A 27,869-nucleotide genomic window follows, 5' to 3' on the forward strand; every position below is an offset into this window, starting at 1 on the left:
GACACCTGAAGGCTCCTGCCTGGGGCCTGCTGGACTCACCAGAGCACACTGACTCCTCCCAGCCAGCCTCCTGGGTGCCCTACTGGCCTCTTGCAGGGCCTGGAGATGTGGTGTTGTAGCCCTGGCTGTTCTAGATCCCAAAGCGGAGATCTGAAGGCTCCTGCCAGAGGCCTCAGGACTGGAACCTAAGCCCTGTGGGGCTGGACCCACCGGAGCAACTGCATCCTCCCAGTCTGGATGCACACCAGGCCTCTTGCACTTCCTGGAGACAGGGTGCTGTGGCCCAGGCTCTTCAGATCCCAAAGCAGACACCGACATTTTTTTTTAATTGACAATCTCCTTTGATTTATACAAGTGACATTTCTTATGTTGTTGTTTTTAATGACTTAGGTTTTTATTCTACCAGCTATATTGCTCAAATCTCCTTGGATTTAGAAATTACAGTACTTAAAAAGCCTACCTTGTGAACTTATTTGATATATATTCCTGAGACTAAGGAATATAGTTAAGCTGTTGTAATTTATTCATTCAAAATGATATTAATGTCTAGATAATTTAGAATTCTTGCAATGACTTTGGAATAATCACAGAGAAAGACTTTTTCATCTAGGGTTTACAAGCAGCAGCCCCTGTTTTGATAATGTCAGAATATAATGTATGCCTTCTTATCACATTTCCCACTTGGCATTTGGATTATAATGAAGTGATAGTATGGGAGATGAAAACCCAGAGAAGTACACAGCCCCCAAGTCACACTCAGAGGACTTTGTGGAGTCAGTTCCCCTCCTTTACCTTTCCATGGGATTTTGTTATCATGATCGTGCCTCATAGGATTGCATGGCAAACTCACTGAGTTATCTTGCTCGACCAAATATCCTAAGTTTTGTCTCTAGGTATGCAGTGTTGATATCTTATTTTGATTTTTTTATTGGAAATTTTAAAAAGAAAATAAGAATTCTTGAGAATTGCTGTTCTTTGGTTCACATTGGAAGGATAGAAAAGGTAAAGACTGAAATGTAGAAAGAATTCTGGAGAAAGCATCTATACTAATACACACTCAACAACAAACAGCAAAGACAGACTGACTCAAATTCTCAACAGCCAGAAAGTGTCACCCACTGTAGGGGAGGGATTTCCAACCTCAGCTTCTGCTTCCTAGAAAAGCCCTCACAGAACCTACAGATCCTGTGGTTTACAACCAAGTGTACACATCACAAAATGCAAAGAATGATGCCTTTATGTATTTGCAATGAAATGCCAACATTTATTGAAGATACACATATGGGCAAACTTATCTTTGATCACTTTATCTTACCTTAGCTTATGTAAATACTCTTTTAAGTAACTGATTAAATATGCAAACTATCATGTATTGATTCAAAGATTATTTGTGTCATGAAACATTTGTCCTACTATGACATTGGATGCAGGGTATAAAATAACACAGTGAACAACTTTTAACAGAAATTTGTGAAATCACATTTTGGTAATTTTTTGTTTTTTTTTAAGATACTGCCTAAAGGAAAATACTCCACCCCTGAAATCAATCATACTTATTCTCCACTCTGCAAACAAGTTCCATCTTTCCCTGATAAACCAGATTCTTTTTCTCCCTCTCCCTCTCCCTCTCCCTCTCCCTCTCCCTCTCCCTCTCCCTCTCCCTCTCCCTCTCCCTCTTGCTCTTCCTAATCCTCTTCCTCCCAAGGCCAAATCCTTATAAGTACCCTTTCCAAACACCATGGCCCTCTTATAGGATGTTTTGATTGATTCCTGAACTGAAGCCTCAGTTGTCTAAAACTGTGACCTTGTTTGGTAATAAACTATATGGTGGCTTGAATAAAAATGACCCCCACAGGCTCATGTACTTGAATGCTTAGTCCTTGGAGAGTGGCACTATTTGAAAAGGATTAGAAGGTGTGGCCCTGCTGGAGGATGGACTTTGAGTTTTCAGAAGCCTGTTCTAGGCACAGTTCTATACCTGCCTCTATGCCTACAGATCAGATGTAACTCTCTACTAGTGCTCCATTGTCTGCCTGCATTTTGCCATGCTATCTACCATGATGACAATGTACTAAATCTCTAAAATTTAGGGAGCCCCCAATTAAATGCTTTGTTTTACAAGCGTTAGTTATCTTGGCTATGGGCAGCACTAGAACAGTATCTAAGAAATACATACAACTTAAGATGATGTCCTACAAGGTTCAGGAAGACCTATTCCTTAGGCACTATTTTCAGTTTTTTAACCAAATTCCTGGAAAGAAGAAAATAAGGGCAAGTTTTAGTTGGGTTCACTATTGGATCATCATGGTGTGGAAGGTCTGATGACAGACATGTAAAGCTGTTGGCTTTCATAGCCATAAAGGAGAAAGGGAATTCCAGCAGTCAGCTAAATTTCTAGGCTTCTCCTTAGTTCCTTCTTAAAGATTTTCTTAATTAAATATATCTACAACAGTTCCCCTTCTTCTCTTAAACTACTCCTGTGCCTCCTCCTCACTATCAAATACACAGCCTCTTCTTGAAAATAACTCTTGTTATACACACAAAAATTAATATATAAATGTTGCATGCTAGGTCCACTTACAGTGGCCTATTTGTTGATGTTGGTAGAGATGGCTACCGGGTATTAGATAACCAGTCAAAGGGCTCATCCCAGGAAGATTAATTCTACCTCTCTTTGCTGTTATTTGACCACAGTTCTTTATTTAGAGCTGGAGCCTTGTGAAACTACTCCATCCCCACTGGCATGTCAGCAGCTGTTGTAATTGTTCAGTCTTCTTTTTTTTATTATTATTCAATATATGTTTATTTACATTTCAAATGATTTCCCCATTTCTAGCCCCCCACTCCCCAAAGATCCCATAAGCCCCCTTCTCTCCCCCTGTCCTCCCACCCACCGCTTCCCACTTCCCTGTTCTGGTTTTGCCCTATACTGCTTCACTGAGTCTTTCCAGAACAAGGGGCCACTCCTCCTTTCTTCTTGTACCTCATTTGATGTATGGGTTATGTTTTTGGGTATTCCAGTTTTCTAGGTTAATATCCACTTATTAGTGAGTGCATACCATGATTCACCTTTTGAGTCTGGGTTACCTCACTTAGTATGATGTTCTCTAGCTCCATCCATTTGCCTAAGAATTTCATGAATTCATTGTTTCTAATGGCTGAATAGTACTCCATTGTGTAGATATAACACAGTTCTTGCATCCACTCTTCTGTTGAGGGATACCTGGGTACTTTCCAGCCTCTGGCAATTATAAATAGGGCTGCTATGAACATAGTAGAGCATGTATCCTTATCACATGGTGGGGAATCCTCTGGGTATATGCCCAGGAGTGGTATAGCAGGATCTTCTGGAAGTGAGGTGCCCAGTTTTCAGAGGAACCGCAAGACTGATTTCCAGAGTGGTTGTACCAATTTGCAACCCCACCAGCAGTGGAGGAGTATTCCTCTTTCTCCACACCCTCTCCAACACCTGCTGTCTCCTGAATTTTTAATCTTAGCCATTCTAACTGGAGTAAGGTGAAATCTCAGGGTTGTTTTGATTTGCATTTCCCTAATGACTAATGAAGTTGAGCATTTTTTAAGATGCTTCTCCGACATCCGAAGTTCTTCGGGTGAGAATTCTTTGTTTAACTCTGTACCCCATTTTTTAATAGGGTTGTTTGGTTTTCTGGAGTCTAACCTCTTGAGTTCTTTATATATATTGGATATTAGCCCTCTATCTGATGTAGGATTGGTGAAGATCTTTTTCCAATTTGTTGGTTGCCTATTTGTCCTTTTGATGGTATCCTTTCCTTTATAGAAACTTTGTAATTTTATGAGGTCCCATTTGTCAATTCTTGATCTTAGAGCATACGCTATTGGTGTTCTGTTCAGAAACTTTCTCCCTGTACCGATGTCCTCAAGGGTCTTCCCCAGTTTCTTTTCTATTGGCTTCAGAGTGTATGGCTTTATGTGGAGGTCCTTCATCCATTTGGATTTGAGCTAAGTACAAGGAGACAAGGATGGATCAATTCGCATTCTTCTGCATGCTGACCTCCAGTTGAACCAGCACCATTTGTTGAAAAGGCTATCTTTTTTCCATTGGATGTTTTCAGCCTCTTTGTCGAGGATCAAGTGGCCATAGGTGTGTGGGTTCATTTCTGGAAATTCAGTTTTGTTCAATTGATCCTCCTGCCTTTCACTGTACCAATACCATGCAGTTTTTAACACTATTGCTCTGTAGTATTGCTTGAGGTCAAGGATACTGATTCCCCCAGACTTTCTTTTATTGCTGAGAATAGTTTTAGCTATCCTGGGTTTTTTGTTATTCCAGACGAATTTGATAATTGCTCTTTCTAGCTCTGTGAAGAATTGAGTTGGGATTTTGATGGGTATTGCATTGAATCTTTATATTGCTTTTGGCAAAATGGCCATTTTAACTATATTGATTCTACCGATCCATGAGCATGGGAGGTTTTCCCATTTTTTGAGGTCTTCTTCCATTTCCTTCTTCAGAGTCTTGAAGTTCTTGTCATACAGATCTTTCACAAGTTTGGTAAGAGTCACCCCAAGATACTTTATACTGATTGTGGCTATTGTGAAGGGGGTCATTTCCTTAATTTCTTTCTCAGCCTGCTTATCCTTTAAGTATAGGAAGGCCACTGATTTGCTTGAGTTGATTTTATAACCTGCCACTTTGCTGAAGTTGTTTATCAGCTGTAGGAGCTCTCTAGTGGAGTTTTTTGGGTCACTTAGGTAGACTATCATGTCGTCTGCAAATAATGATAGTTTGACTTCTTCCTTTCCAATTTGTATCCCTTTGACATCCTTATGTTGTCGAATTTCCCGAGCTAGTACCTCAAGTACAATATTGAAAAGATAAGGAGAAAGGAGGCAGCCCTGTCTAGTCCCTGATTTTAGTGGGATTGCTTCAAGTCTCTCTCCATTTAGTTTGATGCTGGCTACCGGTTTGCTGTATATTGCTTTTACTCTGTTTAGGTATGGGCCTTGAATTCCTGTTCTTTCCAAGACTGTAAGCATGAAAGGATGCTGAATTTTGTCAAATGCTTTTTCAGCATCCAATGAAATGACCATGTGACTTTTTTCCTTTGAGTTTGTTTATATAGTGGATTGCATTGATGGATTTCCGTATATTGAACCAACCATGCATTCCCAGGATAAAGCCTACTTGATCATGGTGGATGATCGTTTTGATGTGTTCTTGGATTTGGTTGGCAAGAATTTTATTGAGTGTTTGGCATCGATGTTCATAAGGGAAATTGGTCTGAAGTTCTCTTTCTTTGGTTGGATCTTTGTGTGGTTATGGTATCAGCGTAATTGTGGCTTCTTAGAAGGAATTGGGTAGTGTTCCTTCATTTTCTATTTTGTGGAATAGTTTGAACAGTATTGGTGTTAGGTCTTCTTGGAAGGTCTGATAGAATTCTGCACTGAAACCATCTGGTCCTGTGCTTTTTTTGGTTGGAAGAGTTTCTATGACTACTTCTATTTCTTTAGGGGTTATGTAACTGTTGAGATGATCTATTTGGTCCTGATTTAATTTTGGTATTTGGTATCTGTCAAGGAAATTGTCCATTTCCTCCAGATTCTCCAGTTGTGTTGAGTATAGGCTCTTGTAGTAGGATCTGATGATTTTTTGGATTTCCTCAGTTTCTGTTGTAATATCCCCCTTTTGATTTCTAATTTTGTTAATTTGGATACTTTCTCTGTGCCCTTTGGTCAGTCTGGCTAAGGGTTTATCTATCTTGTTGATTTTCTCAAAGAACCAGCTCCTGGACTCGTTGATTCTTTGTATGGTTCTCTTTGTTTCCACTTGATTGATTTCAACCCTGAGTTTGATGATTTCCTGTCTTCTACTCCTCCTGGGTGAAACAGCTTCTTTTTGTTCCAGGGCTTTCAGGTATGTCATTAAGCTGCTAGTGTATGCTCTCTCCATTTTCTTTTTGGAGGCACTCAGGGCTATGAGTTTTCCTCTTAGCACTGCTTTCATTGTATCCCAAAGATTTAGGTATGTTGTGCCTTCATTTTCATTAAATTCTAAAAATTCTCTGATTTCTTTCTTTATTTCTTCTTTGGCCAAGGTGTCATTGAGTAGAGTATTATTCAGCCTCCATGTGTATGTGGGCTTTCTGTTGTTTTTGTGGCTATTGAAAACCACTCTTACACCATAGTTATCTGATAGGAGGCATGGGATTAGTTTGATTGTCTTATATTTGTTGAGGTTTGCCTTGTATCCAATTATATGGTTGATTTTGGAGAAGGTACCATGAGGTGCTGAGAAAAAGGTATATTCTTTTTCTTTAGGGTGAAATGTTGTATAAATATCAGTCAAATCCAATTGGTCCAAAGCTTCAGTTAGTTTTACTGTGTCCCTGTTTAGTTTCTGTTTTCCCGATTGGTCAATTGAGGAGAGTGGAGTGTTGAAGTCCCCCACAATTATTGTGTTAGGTGCAATGTGTGCTTTGAGCTTTAGTAAAGTTTCTTTTACAAATGAGGGTGCCCTTGCATTTGGCGCATAGATGTTCAGAATTGAAAGTTCTTCTTGGTGGATTTTTTCTTTGACCAGCAAGAAGTGTCCTTCTGTGTCTCTTTTGATTACTTTAGGTTGAAAGTCAATTTTATCTGATATTAGAATGGCTACTCCTGCTCGTTTCCTATGACCATTGGCTTGTAAGTTTGTCTTCCAGTCTTTTACTCTCAGGTAGTTTTTATCTTTGACACTGAGGTGTGTCTCCTGTATGCAGCAAATTGTAGGGTCCTGTTTCCTTATCCAGTCTGTTAGTCTATGTCTTTTTATTGGGGCATTGAGACCATTGATGTTAAGAGATATTAAGGAATAGTGATTATTACTTCCTGTCATTTTTGATGTTCTTTTTATATTTGAGTGGTTATCTTCTTTTGGTTTTGATGAAGGAAGGTAACTATCTTGCTTTTTCCAGGGTGTAGTTTCCCTCCTTGTATTGGAGTTTTCCTCCTATTATTCTTTGCAGAGCTGGGTTTGTGGAAAGATATTGTGTAAATTTGTTTTTGTCATGGAATATCTTGGTTTCTCCATCTATGGTGAATGAGAGTTTTGCTGGGTATAGTAGTCTTGGCTGACATTTGTGTTCTCTTAGAGTCTACATGAGATCTGCCCAGGATCTTCTAGATTTCATGGTCTCCGGTGAGAAGTCTGGTGTGATTCTGATAGGTCTTCCTTTATATGTTATTTGGTCTTTTTCTCTTACTGCCTTTAATATTCTTTTTTTGTTTAGTGCATTTGGGGTTTTGATTATTATGTGACAGGAGGTATTTCTGCTCGGGTCCACTCTGTTTAGAGTTCTGTAGGCTTCTTGTATATTCATAGTCATCTCTCTCTTTAAGTTGGGAAAGCTTTCTTCCATAATTTTGTTGAAGATATTTCCTGGCCCTTTCAGTTGTAAATCTTCACTCTCATCTATACCTATAATCCTTAGGTTTGGTCTTCTTGTATCCTGGATTTCCTGGATGTTCTGGGATGCATGCTTTTTGCATTTTGCATTTTCTTTGACAGTTGAATCAATGGTTTCTATGGTATCTTCAGGATCTGAGATTCTTTCTTCCATCTCTTGTATTCTGTTGTTTATATTTGCATCTATGGCCCCTGATTTCTTCTCAAGGTTTTCTATCTCCAAAGTTGTCTCCCTTGGTGATTTCTTAGTTGTTTCTACTTCTGTTTTTAGATCCAGGATGGTTTTGCTCAGTTCCATCATTTTTTTGTTTGTGTTTTCCTGTAATTCTTTAAGAGACTTTTGTGTTTCCTCTTTCATGACTTCTGCCTGTTGACGCAAGTTATCCTGCATTTTTTAAGTTTTTTTTTTTCTTTTTTCTTTTTTTGCCTTTCTTCTTTATTGGCTTCTATCTCTGGGGCCTTATTCTCCTCCATTTCTTTAAGTGATTTTTGTGTTTCCATTATACGGGTTTATAGCTTATTCATGTTCCCCTGTATTTCTTTAAGAGATTCATTCATGTCCTTTTTGTGTTCTTCTAGCAGCATCATGACCAGTGATTTTAAATCCAAAACTTGTTTCTCTGGTGTGTTGGCATAACCAGGACTTGCTGATGTTGGAGAGTTTGGTTCAGATGCTGCCACATTGCCTAGATTTCTGCTAGTAGCGTTCCTGCATTTGCCCTTTGCCATCTTGTTCTCTGGAGCTAGTTGGTCTTGTCTCTGGCTGGTGTTTCAGCCTCCTGAGAGGCTCTAGGGCTATTTCTGCAACACTGGATGGCAGGGTTTCCCCTGTTGCAGATTGCGGATGTGCTGTCCACCTCTTGGGTGCCCTTGAGGCCTAGAGTGCTTTGCCCCAGATAGTGTCTGTGAACCAGATTGTGCCTGTTTGCTCCTTCAGGGAGTGCTAAGGGTGTATGCTGCAGGGACCTTTTCTGCATGCTGATCACTCTGCTGGCCAGCGGAACTCCCAACCAGGTTGGTGCACACAAGGCTAGCCTTGCTGCCTAGGCCCTGAGTCTAGGCAAAAGCCTGGCAGGCCAAAGTCCAAGCAAAGTTCCCCTCAGCTGTGTTAATTGGGTGTTTCAGGTGGCCAGGATGGCAGTGTACGCGTGCTCCCTGAGAGTGCTGTGAGAGTCTGCTGGGCTAAAAACCTCCAGGCCAGGTAGGCACACAGATGGCCCACCAAGCAGCCCAGGGCCTGGGGGCAGTCCAGGGCCTGACCATCTTAAACCCCAGCTATGTCAGCCTCGGGCTAGCCTGTTAGCCAGTTTTGCCTGGCTTCCCGCAGGCAAAATGGAGGCGGCATGCTTGCTGGCCCGGGCAAACAACCTCCTGGCCAGGTTTGCACACCGGTGGCCCCCCGATCAGCCCAGGGCCTGGGTGCAGGCCAACGCCCGTCGGGCTTAGACCCCCTCGATGTTGGTCTCGGGTTGTATTTGCGTACCTCAGTCTGTCTGATCTCTCTGGCATCCGAGAACCAAGATGGAGGCCAGTCTCTCCTAACTGACTGGCGGGAGGCAGACTTCTGAAGTGGCCTCTGCATGGTGAAAGGCGCCATAAATCCGCCGCTGCTTACAGCCTGGCTGGCCAGCAATGGCCAGTGGTCGTGGGCGCAGGGTCTCCCTGGACCCTGTCAGCTTGGTTCCACTGCTGATGGCCCTTCCTCTGGAGCATCCTCTGCTGCTGTTGCTGCTGCCGCCGCTGCCTCTCCAGTTCTCCCGTAATTGTTCAGTCTTATTTGAACAGCCCTATTGTTGAGATTTCTTTCCCCCCACCCCCCCGTGGTAACAGTTTATTTTCAAATTGGGAAAGGCACCTGTAACTGGGTGCCTCTTTGGAGTGTGGGGGGTCCTGACTCAGATGTAATCCAGAGGGACAACACCGTTCCCTTTCTTCAGGGAATATTTGACTGTTCACAGCCTGTCTGGACAGAAACATTCATTGGCTTGCAGGTGTATGGTCCTGGGGAACCTGTTTTCCTCCACAATGGGGGCACTCTGAGGCCGTGGGGTGGGGGTAGGTTGGGGGATACATCATAGCTGCTCTGCTCAGAATGAAGCTCAACATTTCTCCAAGTCTCAAAACACTCTTTAGAAGTTTCCATCAAACAAACACTGATACATTAAAAATAGTGCAAAATCTTAACATTTATATAAATAGCTCTAAATCCCTGCTTTGTTGGATTTTTTCTTTACAAGTTAATACACATTTTCAGACTTGGCACTCAAAAAATTGCCACTTTTTCCTTTTCTAGTTCAGAAAACAACTTTTTTGAATAAACCTCTTCCAACACAAAAATGCTATTCTTCCACATACAGACTTCTTATAAATATATATATTCATTTACACATATATTCATCATATATATTCATTTATATAATATTACACATGTTAAACAACGGTTTTGTGCAAATGTGTCTTTAAAGTCATGTAAAGTCATTATGAACAAAAGAAATTAAGCATTCACCTATGGAACTCAACTAAGAACAGTGAAGAAAAGACGAGTGGAACATTTTCTCTTTTGCCTTCAAGACACAAGGCTCAACACAGAAACATGGTATTCTTTTTTTTCTTTTTGCAAGCTTCTTGAGCTTCTGTTTTCAGACCACACAGAACACGTAAACATTTATACATAGACAGGAAAACTACCACATGCCACATGGCCTGTTTGTTCCCTGACTTCCTCCCTCTCCTCTCTTAGAAAATGCACAGTTTTTCTGTGGTTTTGCCTACAGGTGCCTCGGTCCCCACTCGTAGCGGGGTGACCTTTCTGTTTCTCCTTTCTTTCTCCAGTGGGGCAGTGTGAGGGTGATGGAGCTGGATCCTGTCTGGCAGGGAGGTTGACTGCCTTTTATTTTGCTGGTGCTGGAAGGAGGAGCCAGGTCAGAGACAAATGACCTCACTGTAGTTGGGAGGCGGCCCTTCCATGTGCCCACCACTGCTGTAGCAGGTGCCACTGAAGCCCCTGAGTTATTGAGCTATTGCTGAGGGGGTGGACAGGGGCCTCCCAGCATGGCGCTGTCTACATGGTGGGCTGGAAGCTGCTTCACTGCATGAAGGGGATCTCGGCAAGGCAGTCAGTGGGCCGAGGCTGGGCATAGACCTGCAGCTCCTGCAGTCTTCCTGTCAGCTTACTCTCTGAGGGCCAGAGTCACCCTTCTGAATTCAGTCTGTCATCTCTTCCCCTGGCCTGGCTGTGTCAGCTGGTGAAGGAGCAGGCTGACAGCTTGTAGTGGCTCAGCAGGTACATGATCATCATCACCACCCTCACCATCATCATTATGAGGATGACCAAGATCTCCATGAACTCCAGCTCCTTGATCTCCATGTTCAGAACAGAGAGCCCTGGCGGTTGCACACCCAGGAGACACTGGGCTGCCTGGTGGCTGTAGTGGCAGCGGTGGTGGTGCTGTTGACCCCCATCAAGCAGTCATGGGCAGCACAAGGCGGGAGGCACAGTGCTCAGGGTGCAGGGGCAGCCCTGCTTGGCCTGCTGGGCTTGGGCTCCACAAACAGAGATCAATGCTGAGCAGGATCTATGGGATCAGGAGGCCCAGGGAGGCATGCCAGGGTCACACCATACTGGGCACTGGCAGATGGCCAGGGCACGGGGTTGCCAGGCTCAGTTTGAGCACCAGGTAATCAGTAGCTGAGTACCTTTGCCTGCTCCTCATTAAGGTCCAAGGAGATTCAGTTGCCTTTTTGAGATTTTTGTGAGTTTTTTTTTTAATGGCTAGATTTTTATTTTTAATTTTATAAGTAGATATATTTTTTATTTACATTTTGAATGTTTTCCCCTTTTCCGCCCCCTGCCACCGAAAATCCCCTAACACATCTCCCCTCACCCTGCTCACCAGTCCAGCAACTCCTGCTTCCCTGCCCTGGCATTCCCCTATTCTGGAGTATTTAGCCTTCTCAGAACCAAGAGCCTCTCCTCCCTTGGATGTCCAATGAGGCCATCCTCACTGCATATGCATCTGCAGCCATGGGTACCTCCATGTGTACTCTTTGGTTGATGGTTTAGTCCCTGGCAGCTCTAGGGGGTACTGGGTGGCTCATATTGTTGTTCCTCCTATGGCACTGCAAGCCCCTTCAGCTCCTTGGGTCTTTTCTCTAGCTCCTCCATTGGGGACCCTGTTCTCAGATCAATGGTTGGCTGAGAGTGTCCCCCTCTGTACTTTTCATGCACTGGCAGAGCCTCCCAGATGACAGCTATATCAGGGTGCAGTCAGAAAGCACTTGTTGGCATCCACAATAGTGTCTAGTTTTGTAACTGTATATGGGATGAATCCCTAGGTGGGGCAGTCTCTGGACAGTCTTTCCCTCAGGCTCTGCCTCACATTTTGCCTTTGTATCTCCTCCTGTGTGTATTTTGTTCTCCCTTCTAAGAAATACCAGAGTCCATACTTTGTTCTTCCTTCTTTTTGAGCTTCATTTGATCTGTGAGTTGTATCTTGGGTATTCCAAGCTTCTGGGCTAATAAGCACTTACCAGTGAGGGGATACCATGTGTGTTCTTTTGAGATTGGGTTACCTCACTCAGTATTCATTTGCTTAACAATTTCATGAATTCATTGTTTTTAATAGCTGAGTAGTATTCCATTGTGTAAATGATCCACATTTTCTGTATCCTATCCCATCCCATGGGACCTAGTTATTCAGGGCAGGGGGTTGGGGGGTCAAGAAGGGCCAAGCCTGAAAGAGAAACGGGCAGGAAAGAAAAGCAAGACCAAGCATAAAGTGTGTGTTGTCAAGGCCTCTTTAATGAAAGGCTGAATGTCTGGTTATGAACACAACATGAGAGGAAGTAGAGAGGGGCTGAGGGGGAATGCTAAAGGAACAGAATGAGGAAAGTTCATCCTGGGCAGATGTTAACTGCTACACAAAATATCTAGCAGTTTTTCTGGAATGCTGGGTCTGCCTAGACAAACCCAGGTGTCTGGCCAAGATAAGGATCAGTTGATTCTCAGGATCAGCATTGTGTGAAGGAGAGGGTGGTTCAGATGTTAACCGAAAGGTCAGTGAATTCTCAAGATGAGATGGTTTCCCAAGACATAGTCTTACTGAAGACTTCCTAGTCCTCAGGCTCTTACAATATTTCTTCCCCTTTATCTGAGATATGGCATCAGTGTAATGTATAGGGATTATGTTGCAGATGTATCAAATGTTGCTGAACATCCTACAGTCAGTGGTTACCTGTATTTTGACAAGCTGTGGCTTTCTAGTGTGGTTTTTGTCTGCTGCAATAAGAAGCTTCTTTAATAAATGGTGAGAGCTGTACTTACCTCTGGTTAGAAGGAGAAGTATATTCAGAATACACTTAGGATTTTTACTGGTTTAGCAAAGCAGTAGTAGCATATTCCCCAAGATCCATGTGCTGACTACTCATAAACAGTTGGCTAGGTTTCCAGTTGGCATTTCACTCCTGTTGTACAGACCTTGAGGCCAAATAGACAGTTGTTGGCTTCTACCAAGATATAAGTACCACTTTTGCACCTTTGGAGAGAATTCGCCATGTTGTAGTTCACTGACTTTACATCTAGGTGGGAGTATTGACTGCTTTCCTTTCTAAACAGCTTGCTTATTTCCTCCTGGTAGTGTGACAACACCTTCTTAGAGTTGAGGCTTTTGGTTCAGACATTGCTAAAGTCTCCAAAACCTATGTTCAAAACCTGTAGTGTCTTCAGCAACAGGGACTTACCTTCAGATCCTGGGAAGCAACCAGAAGACATCATCTTCTATTCAGGACCTGACTCCCTACCTACAGTGGCCTGATAAACCTACAGTTGATCATAATCAGGAGATCTTGAGATGGGAAGCAAGGTGGCATGGAAAGAGTGAAAGAGTCCACAGGCTTCAGTGATTGTGTTGAAAACAGACTCTAGGAAGGCAGCTTCAGTGAAACAGCTCATTTAATGGGGGGATCAAAGGCTAGTTAAACATTTCGAGGGTTTGTGAAAACTTTCATATTGCCTGTATATCATTGATAAGGCCAGTGTACTGAGGATAATTTATTAGCATGAGGTGGAATTCCAGGTGCTACTGGACAAGACAAGTATTCAGGTAAAAGGAAGTTTAACCTGGCTACCTGACTAAGTGACCTCCTATGGTGGGCATAGGTGATGCACAGGGCTACATGCCTTGGAACTGGTAGGACATGGGCAGCGACTGAGCAATCCTATTGCTGCCAATCTGAGGATGAGATGTCCAGGGCTTGGTCAGGCCTCAACAGACTCTTGCTTCAGGCTTGCTTCCTTCAGCCCCAAGTGCCCTGGCCCCACAAGCATCAATAGTGTATGATACTTTGAAATAGTCTTGGAATCTCATGACAATTCCCATGCCTTTTGCTTGAATATTTATATTAGATAGCCTATGGCTCTTGAGGAAGACTTGTAATTCACTGGTATAGCTCTCCCCCCCCCATCTATGTTATACAATTTAATGTAACTCTAAAGTAATATGACTCCTTAAGGATATTTCAAACACTTTAGTGTTACTTATTCCTAAAATTCCCCTGTCCTTCTGTTTTGTTCCCTTTTCCCTCTCAAATTAAACCCTTTCCTGTGTCTCCATTTTCCTGTTCCTATCTCCTATCACCTTTATCCTGCCAGCCCATACTACTCCCATGGTCTCAATTTAACATTTTTCTTTCTTCTGGTTACTCCAGATTAATATGAATTGAATAATAATGAGTTTTGGCAGTGCTCTACTCTCTCCAGAACACAGGTCATCTGGACAAAGGATAAAGAGAGTAACAACAGAATCAAATGATATCACATATCAAATGGACCTAATAGATGCATGCACAATATTCTCCGCAAGTACCAAAGAATGTACATTCTACTCAACAACCCAGGGACTCTTCTGTAAAATAGAGAAGATCCTGGGTTTCAAAACGAATTTGAGCAAAAAAGATGAAATAACTCCATATATCCTATAGTTTTGTTTTGTTTTGGTTTGGTTTGGTTTTTTTCTAGACAGGGTTTCTCTGTGTAGCCCTGGCTGTCCTGGAACTCACTCTGTAGACCAGGCTGGCCTTGAACTCAGAAATCCGCCTGCCTCTGCCTCCCAGAGTTACAATATCCTATTGTAACATGGTACAGTTACACTTGAATCAACAGCAAACAAATCTCTTGTTTGTACAAAACTCCTGAAATTAAACAACTCATTGTTGAATAATGATTTATCAAAGATGAAATCAAGAAAAAAGTAATTTTCCAGAAAAGCACAACACAACAAAATTTCTGACACAAGGTAAAATCTGTTCTACAAAGGAAATTTATATCTTTTAAGTTCCCACATTAAAAAAAAATATTTCTTTCCTTTATAAGTCTGGGATGTCAGGCCATCAGACTGTGCCACCAAATGACATTTACATACTACCCACTATGTATTCAAAGCTGGTAGCTGTCCTTTTTATACCAGGTCATAAGACACTTTCTCTTTTTCAGTTTAATTAGGCTGAGTCCTGCTATGTTCAGTTTAATTAGGCTGAGTCCTGCTATGTTCATGGTCACCAAAGCTGACCATGAACACTTGCCCCAGCATCCCAAAATCAGGATGAGAGTCATACACCTCTGTGCTCAGGTAAGCTGGTGTGTTAAAATAAACCAGGAACTAGAAAAGAGCTTTTATATTCTGACTATTTTGATGAAAAGTATCTTCACACACACTGTTTTCTCCATAATCCATATTCTTTCTGCAAATGAGTATTTAGCAACTTTATTGGTATCTGATGAGGTAAGTATGTTCAGGGTGGAATGGTAATGAAGTTTTTATCTGTCAGGATAAAATTAAAGAGGCAGGAGCTGCTTCTACCAAAAAAAACCAATAAACTGTTAGGTCAAACTAAAAACAGGGATCATAGCTAACAATGAAAAGAAACTATAAATGATTTGATAGTTGTAAATTGTGTTCTTGCATTGAATCTTCACAAAAGCATAAAGTTGCATGCCAGATAAAAAGACATGTGAGCTTAGCATTGGCAATCATCCTGCTAGACAAACACAAAATTTATCTTGGTTAGGTCATATTTTCCTAAATCCAGTGTGGAAATAAAAAATAACATGCTTTCTCTTTTGTTTTTCTTTTCTATACTCTTTGTTTACATTCCAAATGCTTTCACCTTTCCCGGTTCCCAATCACCCCCTCCCATATCCCTGTCCTGGTACTCCCCTACAATGGTGGATCAACTCTTTTCAGAACCAGGGCCCTATCTTTCCCTCTTCTTGGGTATCATTTGGTATGTCAACTGTATCTTGAGAATTTAGAGCTTCTGGGCTAATTAATATCCACTTATCAGTGATTGAATTCCATGTGTATTCTTTTGTGATTGGGTTACCCATATACCCAGAGGATTCCCCGGCATGCAGTAAGGACACATGCTCCACTATGTTCATAGCAGCCTTATTTATAATAGCCAGAAACTGGAAAGAACCCAGATGTCCCTCAATGGAGGAATGGATACAGTAAATGTGGTATATTTCCATTATGGAATACTACTCAGCTATTAAAAACAATGAATTCATGAAATTCTTAGTCAAATGGTTGGAACTGGAAAACTTGTTTTCTCAAAGTAGAAAGTAAAATAGTTTATCTCAGAGCTACAGGAGTGCTAGAGTAGTACAGTGTAGTGTAGTGTAGTGTAGTGTAATGTAGTGTAGTGCAGTGCAGTGCAGTATAGTGAAGTGAAATGTAGTGTAGTGCAGCATAGTGCAGTGCAGTATAGTGAAGTGAAATGTAGTGTAGTGCAGCATAGTGCAGTGCAGTGTAGTGCAGTATAGTGTAGTGTGGTATAGTGATGGTTGCTTCATGTGCCTGAGGTCCTGTGCTCCCTCTCCAGTACTACACACTTAGAAAACCAGAGAAAAGAATAAGAGTTTTCAGATACGGGGGCAGATTTTGGGAGGGTGATGGTGGACTGGGAGTGGAGTTGTAATCTAGGTTACCAAGGGATTACCTCTTTTATAGAAGAACTGTGGTGGTCAGCAATTGACCCAATATCTCAAAGTAACTGCAAAAGAGAAATTGGTGTGTTCTCAACACACACATACAAAAATAACTTGATAGGTGCCTGACTTGATGGCTGTGCCAATTTCCATCTTCTGGCAACAGCCTGTAATGTTCAGGGAGTGTATGAGATTTCAAAGATGAACAACACAAAACAAGATAACCCAAACCTGGCCCTGGGCTTTTCATTTGATAGTTTCTGGAGTTTAGAGGAGGCATTGTCAGAGTATAACAGGGTAACTCCTCTTAAATCTCTTATATGGGTTTGTATATTATAAAGATTCTCCATGTAGGTTTCCTTATGGCCTTTCAAGAATCTTCACTCAGTTATCACACCTCCATACTACCTTGCCTTAGAGTGGTTTTCTTTTTGCCCTGCAGTGCAGGTGTGGCAAAGCTGTTGGGATAACCAAATACAGAAATGCTAGACTATTTACTCTAAGCCCACTGTCTGTATTCACCTTGATGGAAATGCAGATACACTACATGGGGCAGGAGCCTTTGGTCTGGGAGGTTATAGCTGGTGTTTCTTGATTGCGTGTAGTCCCCGTGACCCTGCAGACTATACAGAAGAGTCCAGAATGGAGTATCTGATGTTCTGGTTCCAGGATCTCCCAAATTTCTGTACATCCAGACACTGCTGGGTGTTGGGGAGCTGGCAGCAGAATTGGGGTGCTAGCTTTCAAGGAAACCAGGGAAAGGGATTCTCAGAACCTTAGACATGAAGTCACTGCTACATGTCATGGAGGAGCTGAGAATAGAGGAGGCCAGCAGACTGAGGATAATCTCTGAAGCAGGGGAATGGGAAACTCTGGCTTAGCTCAGTGGGGGCTAGCCCAGGAATATGGAGGGGTCTTCTGCAGGAGACTTAAGTGGCAAGGCTCTGTGGGCAAATGCTTTCTCTCTGTTCCCCATAGTTATTCTTAATAAGAGAGAAAGTTTTTGGTTCTCAACTGTTTAGTGAGTGCTTATCATGGAAATGAGTGCATACCACCTTCTCAGGGTGGACCAGAAATTAAATACCTTGTGAAGAAAGAATGTCCAAGAAGGGAAGCATATTGGCAGAACCCTACCATCTTCTAGATACCTCAGTAGCATGGAAAACTCTATTCTTATCTATAGAACCCTAGGACATGTTCCTATGCAGAGAATTTCGTCACGTGAGAGAAGCCTCATAGGAAGAAGGTGAATCTCTTGCTGTCCAGTGTGGCTTCCTGGATTTCCAACCCATCAGCTTAACCAATTTCCTGATATGATCTCCTGGGTCACATCTTAGTTTGTGTTTTATTGATGTGAAGAGACACCAGAACCCAGGCAACTTTTCACTGGGGCTGGCTTACAGGTTCAGAGGTTCAGTCAGTTATCTTCAGGGCAGGTAGCATGGCAGCATCGAGGCAGACACAGCACTGGAGAAGAAGCTAAGAGCTCTGTATCTTGCTGTGAAGACACTCAGAATGTCTTACAGGTGGGTATGCAGAAGGTCTAAAAGCCCACCGTCCACAGTGACACACTTTGCAACAAGGCCACAATTACCTCAACAAGGACAAAACTCTTAAAAGTCCTACTCCCATAGTCAAGCATAGTCAAACCACCACAACCATTTACAATCTCCCACATTTAAATCTCTTTCCCACTGTTTCCTTTTTTACTTCACAAAATCTGTATTGCACAATTTTATTGAAATCGCCTTCCATGACACCTCACTAGGACATTACCTCCTATGGGTCTTCTAATTTAAATACACATTTCTAAAGATTCAGTGTTACCATCCACATAAGACACAACATGTGGCATTGTTGTTCCTGAGTCTGGGTTATATCCCTCAGAATGATTATTTCTAGCTCCATCTATTTACATGTGAAATTCATTTTTTCACATCTCAATTCCATTCTTTATATGGACCACATACTCATTACCTTTTCATCAGTTAAATATCATCCCTCTGGGGTCCTGGGACACTATCACATTCCTGGCATCTGGGACATTTGGTTGCTAACCCCAGTTCCTGAAAGCACTCAGTACTGTGCATTTTCCTGTTCACACTGCTTTCCTTGTGTCCCAAAATGTTAGGTATACTGCTTTTTCACTTTCATTGAATTATAGAAAGTCTTTCATTTCTTTCTTGATTTCTTCCCTTACCAACTTATCATTGAGTAAATGATACATTTTTTCTGTTTCCATGAGAATCTTGGCTTTCTATTGTTTTTGTTCTTGAAGACCAGTCTTAGTCCCTGGTTATATGTTAAAATGTCTGTTATTCATGCAATCTTCTTGTATCTGTTAAGGCTTGTTTTATCTGTATCTTGTATCTTGTTATATCTGGTTATATAGTTTTGTAGAAGGTTCCATGGCATGATAAAAAGAAGGTATATTCTTTTTGGATTGGAGGTGAAACGTTCTGTGGATATCTGCCATATCCATTTGCTTTATAAATTCTCTTAGTTATACTGCATCTCTGTTTAGCTTCTGTTTCAGTGACCTGTTCCATGGTGTATCTGGAATGTTGAAGTATCCCATTATTATGTGATGTTCAATGTGTGTTTTGAGCTTTATCAAAATTTGTTTTTAAATCTGGGAGCTGTTGCTCTTGAGGCAGTGGGGTTCAGAATTGAGGCTTCCTCTGGGTAGATGTTTCCGTTGATTAGTGTGAAGTGTCCTTCCCCATCTCTTTTGATAACGTTTGGTTGAAAGTCTACTTTCTTGGACATGACAATGGCTTCTCAAACTTGGTTCTTGGGAGAGAAAGGGAGGACAGAGCAAATGAGTGGGCGGGTAGAGAGAAAGAGAGAGACAAAGAGAGTAATTTAAGGAGGGAGGGAGGAAAGGACAGAAGATGAGAAAGAGATAAGGGGGAAGGAGGGGAAGGAAAGGGAGAGGGAGAGACAGAGAGAGACTCAGAGTGGCAAAAACAGACCGTGAGAGACACAGAGACAGAGAGATTCAAAGACAGAGACAGGGACTGGCATGAGGTTTTGAAACGCCAAAGCACACCTCCAGTGACATACCTCCTCCAGCAAGGACATATCTCCTAGTGTTCCTAAAACAATTCCATGAACTGGGTAGCAAGCATTCAAACATATGAGCCTTTGAGAGCCATTTTTATTCAAATCACTCCATGTATGATACAGAAGATTTTTAATTTCTCAAGTTGAAAAGTTTTATTTCCTGGGATGTATTCGATGTGTTTCAAGTATTTTGTTCTGCTTGCTCATCCACAAAGATGTATATTATAAATAGCTAATGTAGCTTATCTTATGACTATAAAGATACAACCTGGATACTTTTTCATCATGACTTTGGGATCCACAGAGTTTGATACACTGTACTGGCTGGTTTTGTGTGTCAGCTTGACACAGGATAGAGTTATCACAGAGAAAGAACCTTTAGTTGGAGAAGTACTTCCATGAGATCTAGCTGTGGAACATTTTTGCAATTAATGCTCAAGGGGGTAAGGCCAATTATAGGTGGTACCATCTCTGGACTGGTATTTTTGGGTTCTATAAGAGAGCATGCTGAGCAATCTAGGGAAAGCAAGCCAGTAAGAAGCATCCCTCAATGTCCTCTGCATCAGAAACTCCTTCCTAACCTGCTAGAGTTCCACTCCTGACTTCCTTTGGTGATCTGGTGATCAACAGCAATGTGCTAGTGTAAGCTGAATAAACCCTTTCCTCCACAACTTGTTTCTTGGTTATGATGTTTGTGCAGGAACAGAAACCCTGACTAAGACAGCCACTACCCACATCAAAAGCACAATTCTCTGTGTAGCTCTGGATAACTGGGACCTAATTATGAAGCCTCAGCCACATGATACTTGAAGAGGTCCATTCCTACCTGATACTATTAGTGTTAGAGGATTGTGACCCGCACATGAAAACAGTAGGTCCTTATGAGAGAAAAATTAGAGATTATGTTTTATTCATAAAAATTCATTAATTTTATTCAATATCAGCTTAAAGGGGGAGTCAACTTATGAAGTTTATAGACTTATCTAAACAACAAATCAAATACAGTAACAAAACAATAGTAATTACCAAACCTTCAAACGAAAACAAAGAATACCAAATACTGAAAACAATCAAAATACTAACAAAAAACCAAACAGTATAATTAAGCTAAACATCATTCTATTGCTGCCGATTTGAAACAGAGCCCTATAGGCTGTTGCTGGCCATGGAAAGATAGTGCAAAGGCAGTCAATGGTGATAAGAATCTCTTCAAGATGAAAGTAGGCATACCTCTTTGGGGTAGGGGGGCATTGCTGATGGAAAAGTTCTTCCAAGGCTCTGCCCGTGATGTGTTATAGATGATACCACAAAGGCTTTCAAGTTCACATGGCTGATCACTATGAAATAATTCTTGATGACCCATTAAGATCAGCAAAGAATGACCTTCTCAGACTCTTCCTGGATGCCCAGCAGATCTTGATGTCCGTCAGCACTTCTCTGAAACCTTCCAAGCATGCACTCTTGCTGGAACACAGTCTAAACAAAATAAAGGCATCATCACATATAGTATAGCAAAAAGGAAAAATGCAGCCCAAGATTGCCATGGTTACAAGGATGAGATGCAGTGGTTGTTCACTTGCTTTGCACACTCAGTGCTCCTGAAGAAGTATTGGGTCTGAGTACCCTGTTTGTGCTTCTGATGGAGTATTTCAGACTGAGGGGAGGAAGAGCAAAGGCCTGCTGAGAACTTGCCAGCAAACACCAGGTTTACTCAGCAGGGCAATGCAGTAAAAACCTTCAGCTGAGGTCATGTCCTATATATCCTCAAAGGAGAATGGCCAAAGAGCACATGGGCCTGGATGTATTTCTCAGATTAAAAAAAAATTGCTTGATACTGAACTATGAACTATATACTGTGGTGGAGTTAAAGTAAAATACAACATTTCTCCAATATTCCATGCATATTATATATCCAGGGAAGGCACAATGGACAGAGGTGGACCAGCCTGTTCCTGCCTCTTATTCACTGAATCTCTAGGGCTCCAAAGTGAGTGGCATCTTCCAATAGACCCTCCATTTTCCATAGCCTGTTTGACTTTGGAACCAAAGCAATGAGCCCAGGCAACTAGTAAATCTCCATAACCAGGATGCAGAGTGAAACTTTTCTGCCTGTAAGGAGATTCTGTTGGGAATGTTTTGAGGAAAATAAGCCTCATTAGTGGCATGCATTATCACACTGGCAATAGTCCTGCAAAGGCTGAACTGCAATGTAATTTTTACTCCTTTACTGATGGACATCTCCATAGTTTCTAGTTTGGGTCTTCTATGAAACCTAAATCTAAAACCATCATCTGCCCTTATTTCTCTATGGACACCTACTTCTGGTTCTGGAATTGCCATTTCATTGGGGATTGTTGTTCAACTTTCTGAAAAATTATACATGGCATCTCAAAAGGATACACCATTTGACACCACCAGCAATGTCTGAGGGTATTCATTTTCCCCAACACTCATGGAGGATGATTTTAACTCAGGTCAAATGATTTTCAATAACAGCAGTTACAGAGAGCTGCAGACAGAACACAGGGTTTGTGATTCAGACTTTCAAGTGTCTGAGGCAGCCCTGTTCTTGCACTTCACCATGTATATGACCTTTTGGCTCGGTACAAATGCAATACCAAGGAACTCAATCATTCAAATTATAACACCCTGGACAATTTCCATGGCCACAGAAAACTGAATTAAATGTAGTCAAGGTTGGAAAGAAAATTGTAGCAGGTACTGAGGAAAACAAACTAGGATGCTGAGAAGATGTACCGAGCCCCCTGACCTTCCAGTGCATAGGCAGGATTCACCAAGAGCAGATAAGGGACACAATGGCTAAGCCAGCCTTTATGATTCTCAGGAACATAGGTTTGATAGAGCAGCCTCCTCCATATTTTTATGTACCACAGTCCTTTGTTTTCTTAGAAATGATTTCTATGCACAGAAATACTTTTTCCTCTACAAACCCTTTATAATCTGACTTTACACCATCTTGTCTCCTTATTTTCTTATGTGATAGGTGGAGAGGCATGATGTTGGGCTGCTGTATTTGATGTTTCCCTGATGCAAAATGAAATGACAGAGGACTTTTCTCATTAAAGATGTTTTCTTTTACCATTTAGGATGTTTGCTTACCAAGTGAATATATGAATATATACATATAATATATACATATATGCACAGAGAAAAGGGCATGTCTTCCCTCACATGAACACACACACACACACACACACACACACAAGAACTTGAACACACAGCTGTATATACAGGCACCAACAACAAGGACCAACCATTATTCAAATGCACAACATAAATATTCTAAAACATAAATGGACAAAAGCACACACACATACACACCCACCCATCTCCCACACAGAGATAAATAAAAATACTGGTATGTTTCAGCACATTTACTGTCACTTGAGGAGGTAGTGGAACCTAAAATGTGTATAAGGCTCGTAGACTAACCCGGGTTGTACTGCCCAGCCAGTACTTATTTCTGAGTTAGGCACTTTTTCCATGCAGATGCTTGCTAATCCTATAAGTATGTCATAAGCTCTGCAGAGACAAGTGGATCCACACACCTTCCAGGATCCTAAGACAGAGGGTTTCAAGATCATCCTCCAGCAAACTCCAAGGTGAAACATACTCTGCTCCCTAAGCCTACATGCTATTCCTAAAAAGACCATGGTACTACCAATAAACACAGTTTTCCACTTTTATTATCCAGAAATTTTACAACACATTACAATTCATATTATATAAAAAAACATCCTTAATGTCAGTCCAAAGGAGGTGAGTGAATTAACAGACAATGATTTATCTGAAATGCAGCACTCTGCAGAACTATGAGGGGGAATCTGTACTGAAGCAAGCCATACCCATGATATACTCAGCAAGTCTCAAGGTCAGTGAGAGACTTGGACTCAAGGGACTATGATACATAGAGATTGACCAAAACCACAGGTAAATACATGGACACTCAACACAACCAACAATATACATATTTGTACAAATATGCATTTCACACACTCACAAGCACACAAACATATACACACAAACACACACACTCAAATCCTCACATACTCACACACACTTACACACACTCTACAGAAATCATAAGTGAGCAGGAATGTATGAAGAGACCACAATGTTGGAAGAAGATTTGAATGTAGTCTATAAAAATCTGATGTTTCAAGTGAGACTCAGGACTCTGCTATCCATCTCTTGGGGACTGATACTGCTTAAGGAACACACATCTTAGCCTATGGTGAGAGAGTTGGAGACACTTTATTCTTGAAGTCTCACATGTCTCACCCCAACCCTCAGCATGAGAGAAGTTTTTCACACATCCCTGTTCATCCAGTCAGCTCTACAATCTAAGCTCTAGGAAAGGATTAAAGCAAAACTGAGAGAAAACAGGACTGGCAAGATACTATTCAGGCTCTTTCTGTATGAAACAAGATCTAGGCAGGGTAAAGAAACCATCTTGCAATGCACCCAAATGACTCCTACAAAGCAAATGAGCTAAAGACCTAACTTTATCAATCAAAGTTCTGTTCTACTAAAATGGATGCACCCACATAGTACCTTTCTAACATAATGGCATGTCGGTGGGTAGTGTTTGTTCAAATTATATATCATAATGAACTGCAGCTTTTACTTCAGCAGGAGGATCTGCTTGCCTATTCTCCAGTGTCCTGTAAGAGGCTAACTCCACAGAAAGTCTTGTAAATGATCAGAGAAATGAACAACTGGATGAGACATAGGAGAGTACCTGGATACGGTTCAGGATGGTTACATGGGCTTGCCTGTGTCTATGCTTAGAGAAGAGAGCAACCTGCCCCTTATGCTCACTCATCCTACCTGATGCTGCTTGGTACAGGGGTCATTCAAAACCTCGCAGCCTTTTATACACAAAATGTTCGTTAGCTTGCTGTCTTCTTCCAGTGCAATCTGCTCCTGTAGCAGTTCCCTTTTCTCAGTCCACAACATCTTGACTTTGTGCTTTTGATGGTTATATTCACTTAGGAGTTGGCAATTATTGATCCTGAGCCAAAAACAAAAATGGTTGACTTCCAGAGAGCATCCATCTTCCTCCTACTCCTCCATGTACCAACCACCTTCATGGGCCCTGATCCCCAGTCAGCCTCAGACTATAGTCCAGATTAGCCATGGAATATTGCATAGAGTAAAGTCAAATGCAGAGGACAACCACATTCCAGAAGACTCAAAGTACTTCTAAAAACGCTGGCTGACACCAGTAGGTTCTCATGTATCTTCCAGAAGAAGACATGGGTCTTATGTGTACTAATGGGCCCATGGTGTTAAAAATCTATCTGTAGTTAGAGAGCAAACCTTCTCTAGGAGAGAAGACACCCAAAATGTAGACAATCTTTCTATATGTCTCACAGAAACCAGAAGTATAAATCTCCTTTCAGAGCCCAAGAGGCTCAAGGTTGATTGATATCTCCATGATGGTAAAAATGTTTACTATCTCAAGGATACTGAGTTGGAAAGGAAAAATGGCTGGAGGGGCTCACAGACACTTCACACTTGTTCAAAATGTGTCTAAGAGGTAAAAAGCCTAGAGCCTTGCATTGAAGGGGGCAGGATTCCTTTTAAGAGGCAAACAGTATATAACCTGAGTCCTCACTTTGGTTCAAAGACAAGGATGGGCAGACACATTCTGTGCCTAGTGCTTGTGTCATGACCATGTTAGTCACTCACCAGTATAAGTGATTTTCTTTAGTCAGTTCCTGGCTCTTGGACAAGGCTTCACTGATCTCTTGTGGCATTTTCTTGAGGTCAGTCATCATTTGGTGGTATTGCATCGTAAGCATGAACTTCTCAAAGTTGTTCCTGTGGGAGGGCATGGCCCAAGGAGCAAATATCCCCATGAACTAAGGATACAGGGATCAAGTCAATTCAAGCTGAAACGTCAATTATCCCAGCCCCTATTGCCACATCCTTCCTCCCTGGTACTAGTTCTCCAGGTGCTTATTAAACCTGTTACTCTTCACATGGGGCCAGTAGAGCCAGGGAAGTAAAAGAAGGGAGCTGGCATGCTTTAGCTCCCTGAGAGGCCTTGAAGGAATAGACTAGCTCTCCAACAACTTTCCAGGAGCCTGTGCCACAGGACTAGGTCCACCTTAATCCTGAGAAGGCACTTCTGTTTTCATTTAATGAATTATCAATCATTGGAACTTTTGTCCATAAATTTCCAAAGGACATAATCAGTGTTTCCAGGGAAAAGGCTTTATAACATACACTAGGAGTTTTCAATGGGAACCCAAATTGAACACAGAAGATACTTGCTGTCCTGCTCAAAGTGAGGCTCCCTGGATTCATCAAAATCATTAGAAAATGAGTAAGGGAAAACCTCTGCCCCATCACATACTACCGACTTTTTAGATCATAAGTGGAACACGCGCACACACACACACTCAGAAACAATCAGAATGCCACATAGATTCAATGATGGGGCATCATCTCAGAGTATCATGAACAAAATTGGAGAGAACAGCGATGAAATGCATCCAGTCCAGAAATAATGAGAGGCAGCATGTGTGACTGGGTCCCTCTACATATTGACAGGACTAATTGCACCCAAAGTACTTCCAGGTCTATTACAATAACGATTTATCATAAACACACAGTACTTAGCATCTCCAACAAATCAACACCTGTCCAGATTTCTAAAACTGCAGGGTGAGAGCTCACATACTACTCCCCGTATCCCAGACTCTGAGTCATGCCACAGGCTCCAATATACTTTAGGAGGAATCATAAGAGCCTGTGAACCCATCTCACTCCTATCTGAATGAAATTCAGGCTCTGTCTTGAATATCCAATCAGCAAAATGAATTTGGACATGAAGTCAGCCTGGAATTGTAGCCTCCTGTGATAAGAGGAAATCTGGGGTAAACATAGAGGGCCCAAGAGAGTCAGCAAAGAACTGGGCATAATGACTACCTGTAGTTCAAGTCCTTATTAGTATAATGAGCCAGGATTCCCCGGAGTTCATTTCTCTCATTTTCCATCTTCTGGAGATCCCTTTTGAGCTTGTCCAACCTCTTCATTCTCTGCTCCTCCTCATTGATGGTGGAGTGTTGTGATGATGCCTTCCCAACAGACCCTGTAGGTAGATCAACACTTGTAAACTTGTAGAGATAAATTTACAAGGAATTGAGAAACTATACTTAGTCCCAAACATAAGCCCAAGGAACAGGAAATTCTAGAGACACAGTGAATCCCTGAAAGAATCGAAAATCATCTTTGAACTGGACTCCTCAGCTATGTCCCTGTTCCCAACCACCTTCACTAAACATAAACCTCACTCACTACTGCAGTCCCCCTAGCCCTCAATTGTATAAGCAGACCCAGGCAAGAAGCATAGGAGGGCACTGTCAGGTCTTATCAGACAATGTATTTAGTCCATAATGCTTAGCACCAACAGATTGACCATAAACACTAGCACCTAACATCTCCTACAATTGAACACCTGTCAGGACTTCTTAAAATTGGTGATGCAAGCTCACACTCTACTACACTAACCCATACAGTAAATCAGGCCACATCATGTTTGTTCAAAACCAAAGTGTCTGAGACCTTGATACAGGAGCAGGGGAATATCGTTCCCTGTCCTTGGTTTCACATACTCATGTAAACTACAGGAAACTGTTGAGGATTATGGGCTTCAACACTCTATCTTGACAGCACCATTGTGCTCTTCTCACAGAGCTTCCCCCTGACATAATTCACAAATCAGGAAATTAAGATCTCTGAGCAAAGCAACTGCAGGCTTGTAAATTCCCAGCTCTCTGCAAAACTAATCATCTGAAATTCTTGAATCTGGGTCTGCCATTGAGTAATATCAAGGATCCAGATCATAAGCCCTACTACTGGTAGGACCCACCTAAGCCCACCTCTTCCAGGAAGCTCCCTGACCCTTGCCCAGGACTCACTGTGCCTTCCCCATGACCATTTCTTCCTTCTTGTTTCCCAACAAGACAGAAGACCAGCCTCCTTCTGCCTCTTCTGCCTAGGCCTGGTCTCTGTCTGTATTCTATTCTCCCTCCGAAATATCCTGCGCAGCATGGACAGCATGCCTGCTTCTGAACCCAGTAGGCTCTGAAGGAATAGCCCACAGGCAGTTGGTGTCACCACAACACTGGTGACATCACAGAAGATTCTACTGTTCTCATGGATACAAGGTTGCTAGACCTAAAGCTCTAGGGTCCTTGGATGAGGGAGATTCTTCTCCATTATAAATCTACTACTGGGGTCCATTTATGTAAGATGCAGTCCAAGTCCCCTGGTTGCCTTCTTTCCCAGAGACTATAATCATTCTCCTGGACCTTTAATTTTATGCAAGTTCAATTGTATTTTTTTGTTGTTCACATG

At 41.9% G+C, this 27,869-nt stretch overlaps 1 protein-coding gene and 1 pseudogene across 1 annotated transcript; both read right to left on the bottom strand.

The window, feature by feature from the left end:
• Positions 1–10,091: 10,091 nt before the first annotated feature.
• LOC127690787 (protein TMEPAI-like) lies at positions 10,092–10,888 on the bottom strand (annotated as a pseudogene).
• Positions 10,889–20,846: 9,958 nt separating this feature from the next.
• On the bottom strand, positions 20,847–27,584 carry LOC127690788 (uncharacterized). Its single transcript, XM_052190302.1, has 5 exons — positions 27,431–27,584; positions 26,439–26,601; positions 25,194–25,325; positions 24,330–24,513; positions 20,847–20,954 (listed from the first exon to the last, which is right to left on the bottom strand). Exons 1-5 carry the CDS (start codon positions 27,570–27,572, stop codon positions 20,847–20,849), a joined length of 729 nt encoding a protein of 242 aa, XP_052046262.1. The 5' UTR covers positions 27,573–27,584.
• Positions 27,585–27,869: the final 285 nt, after the last annotated feature.

Source organism: Apodemus sylvaticus, chromosome 8 (genome assembly GCF_947179515.1).
Source record: "Apodemus sylvaticus chromosome 8, mApoSyl1.1, whole genome shotgun sequence".
Taxonomy (NCBI): domain Eukaryota; kingdom Metazoa; phylum Chordata; class Mammalia; order Rodentia; family Muridae; genus Apodemus; species Apodemus sylvaticus.

Excerpts from the sequence above, each read along its gene's own strand:
- LOC127690788 (XM_052190302.1), bottom strand. The coding sequence starts at position 27,572 with ATGCTGTCCATGCTGCGCAGGATATTTCGGAGGGAGAATAGAATACAG. Across the intron at positions 25,326-26,438 it reads AATAAGGACTTGAACTACAG|GAACAACTTTGAGAAGTTCA; the intron begins GTAGTCATTATG and ends GCCCTCCCACAG. Across the intron at positions 24,514-25,193 it reads AAAGAAAATCACTTATACTG|GATCAATAATTGCCAACTCC; the intron begins GTGAGTGACTAA and ends TTTTTGGCTCAG.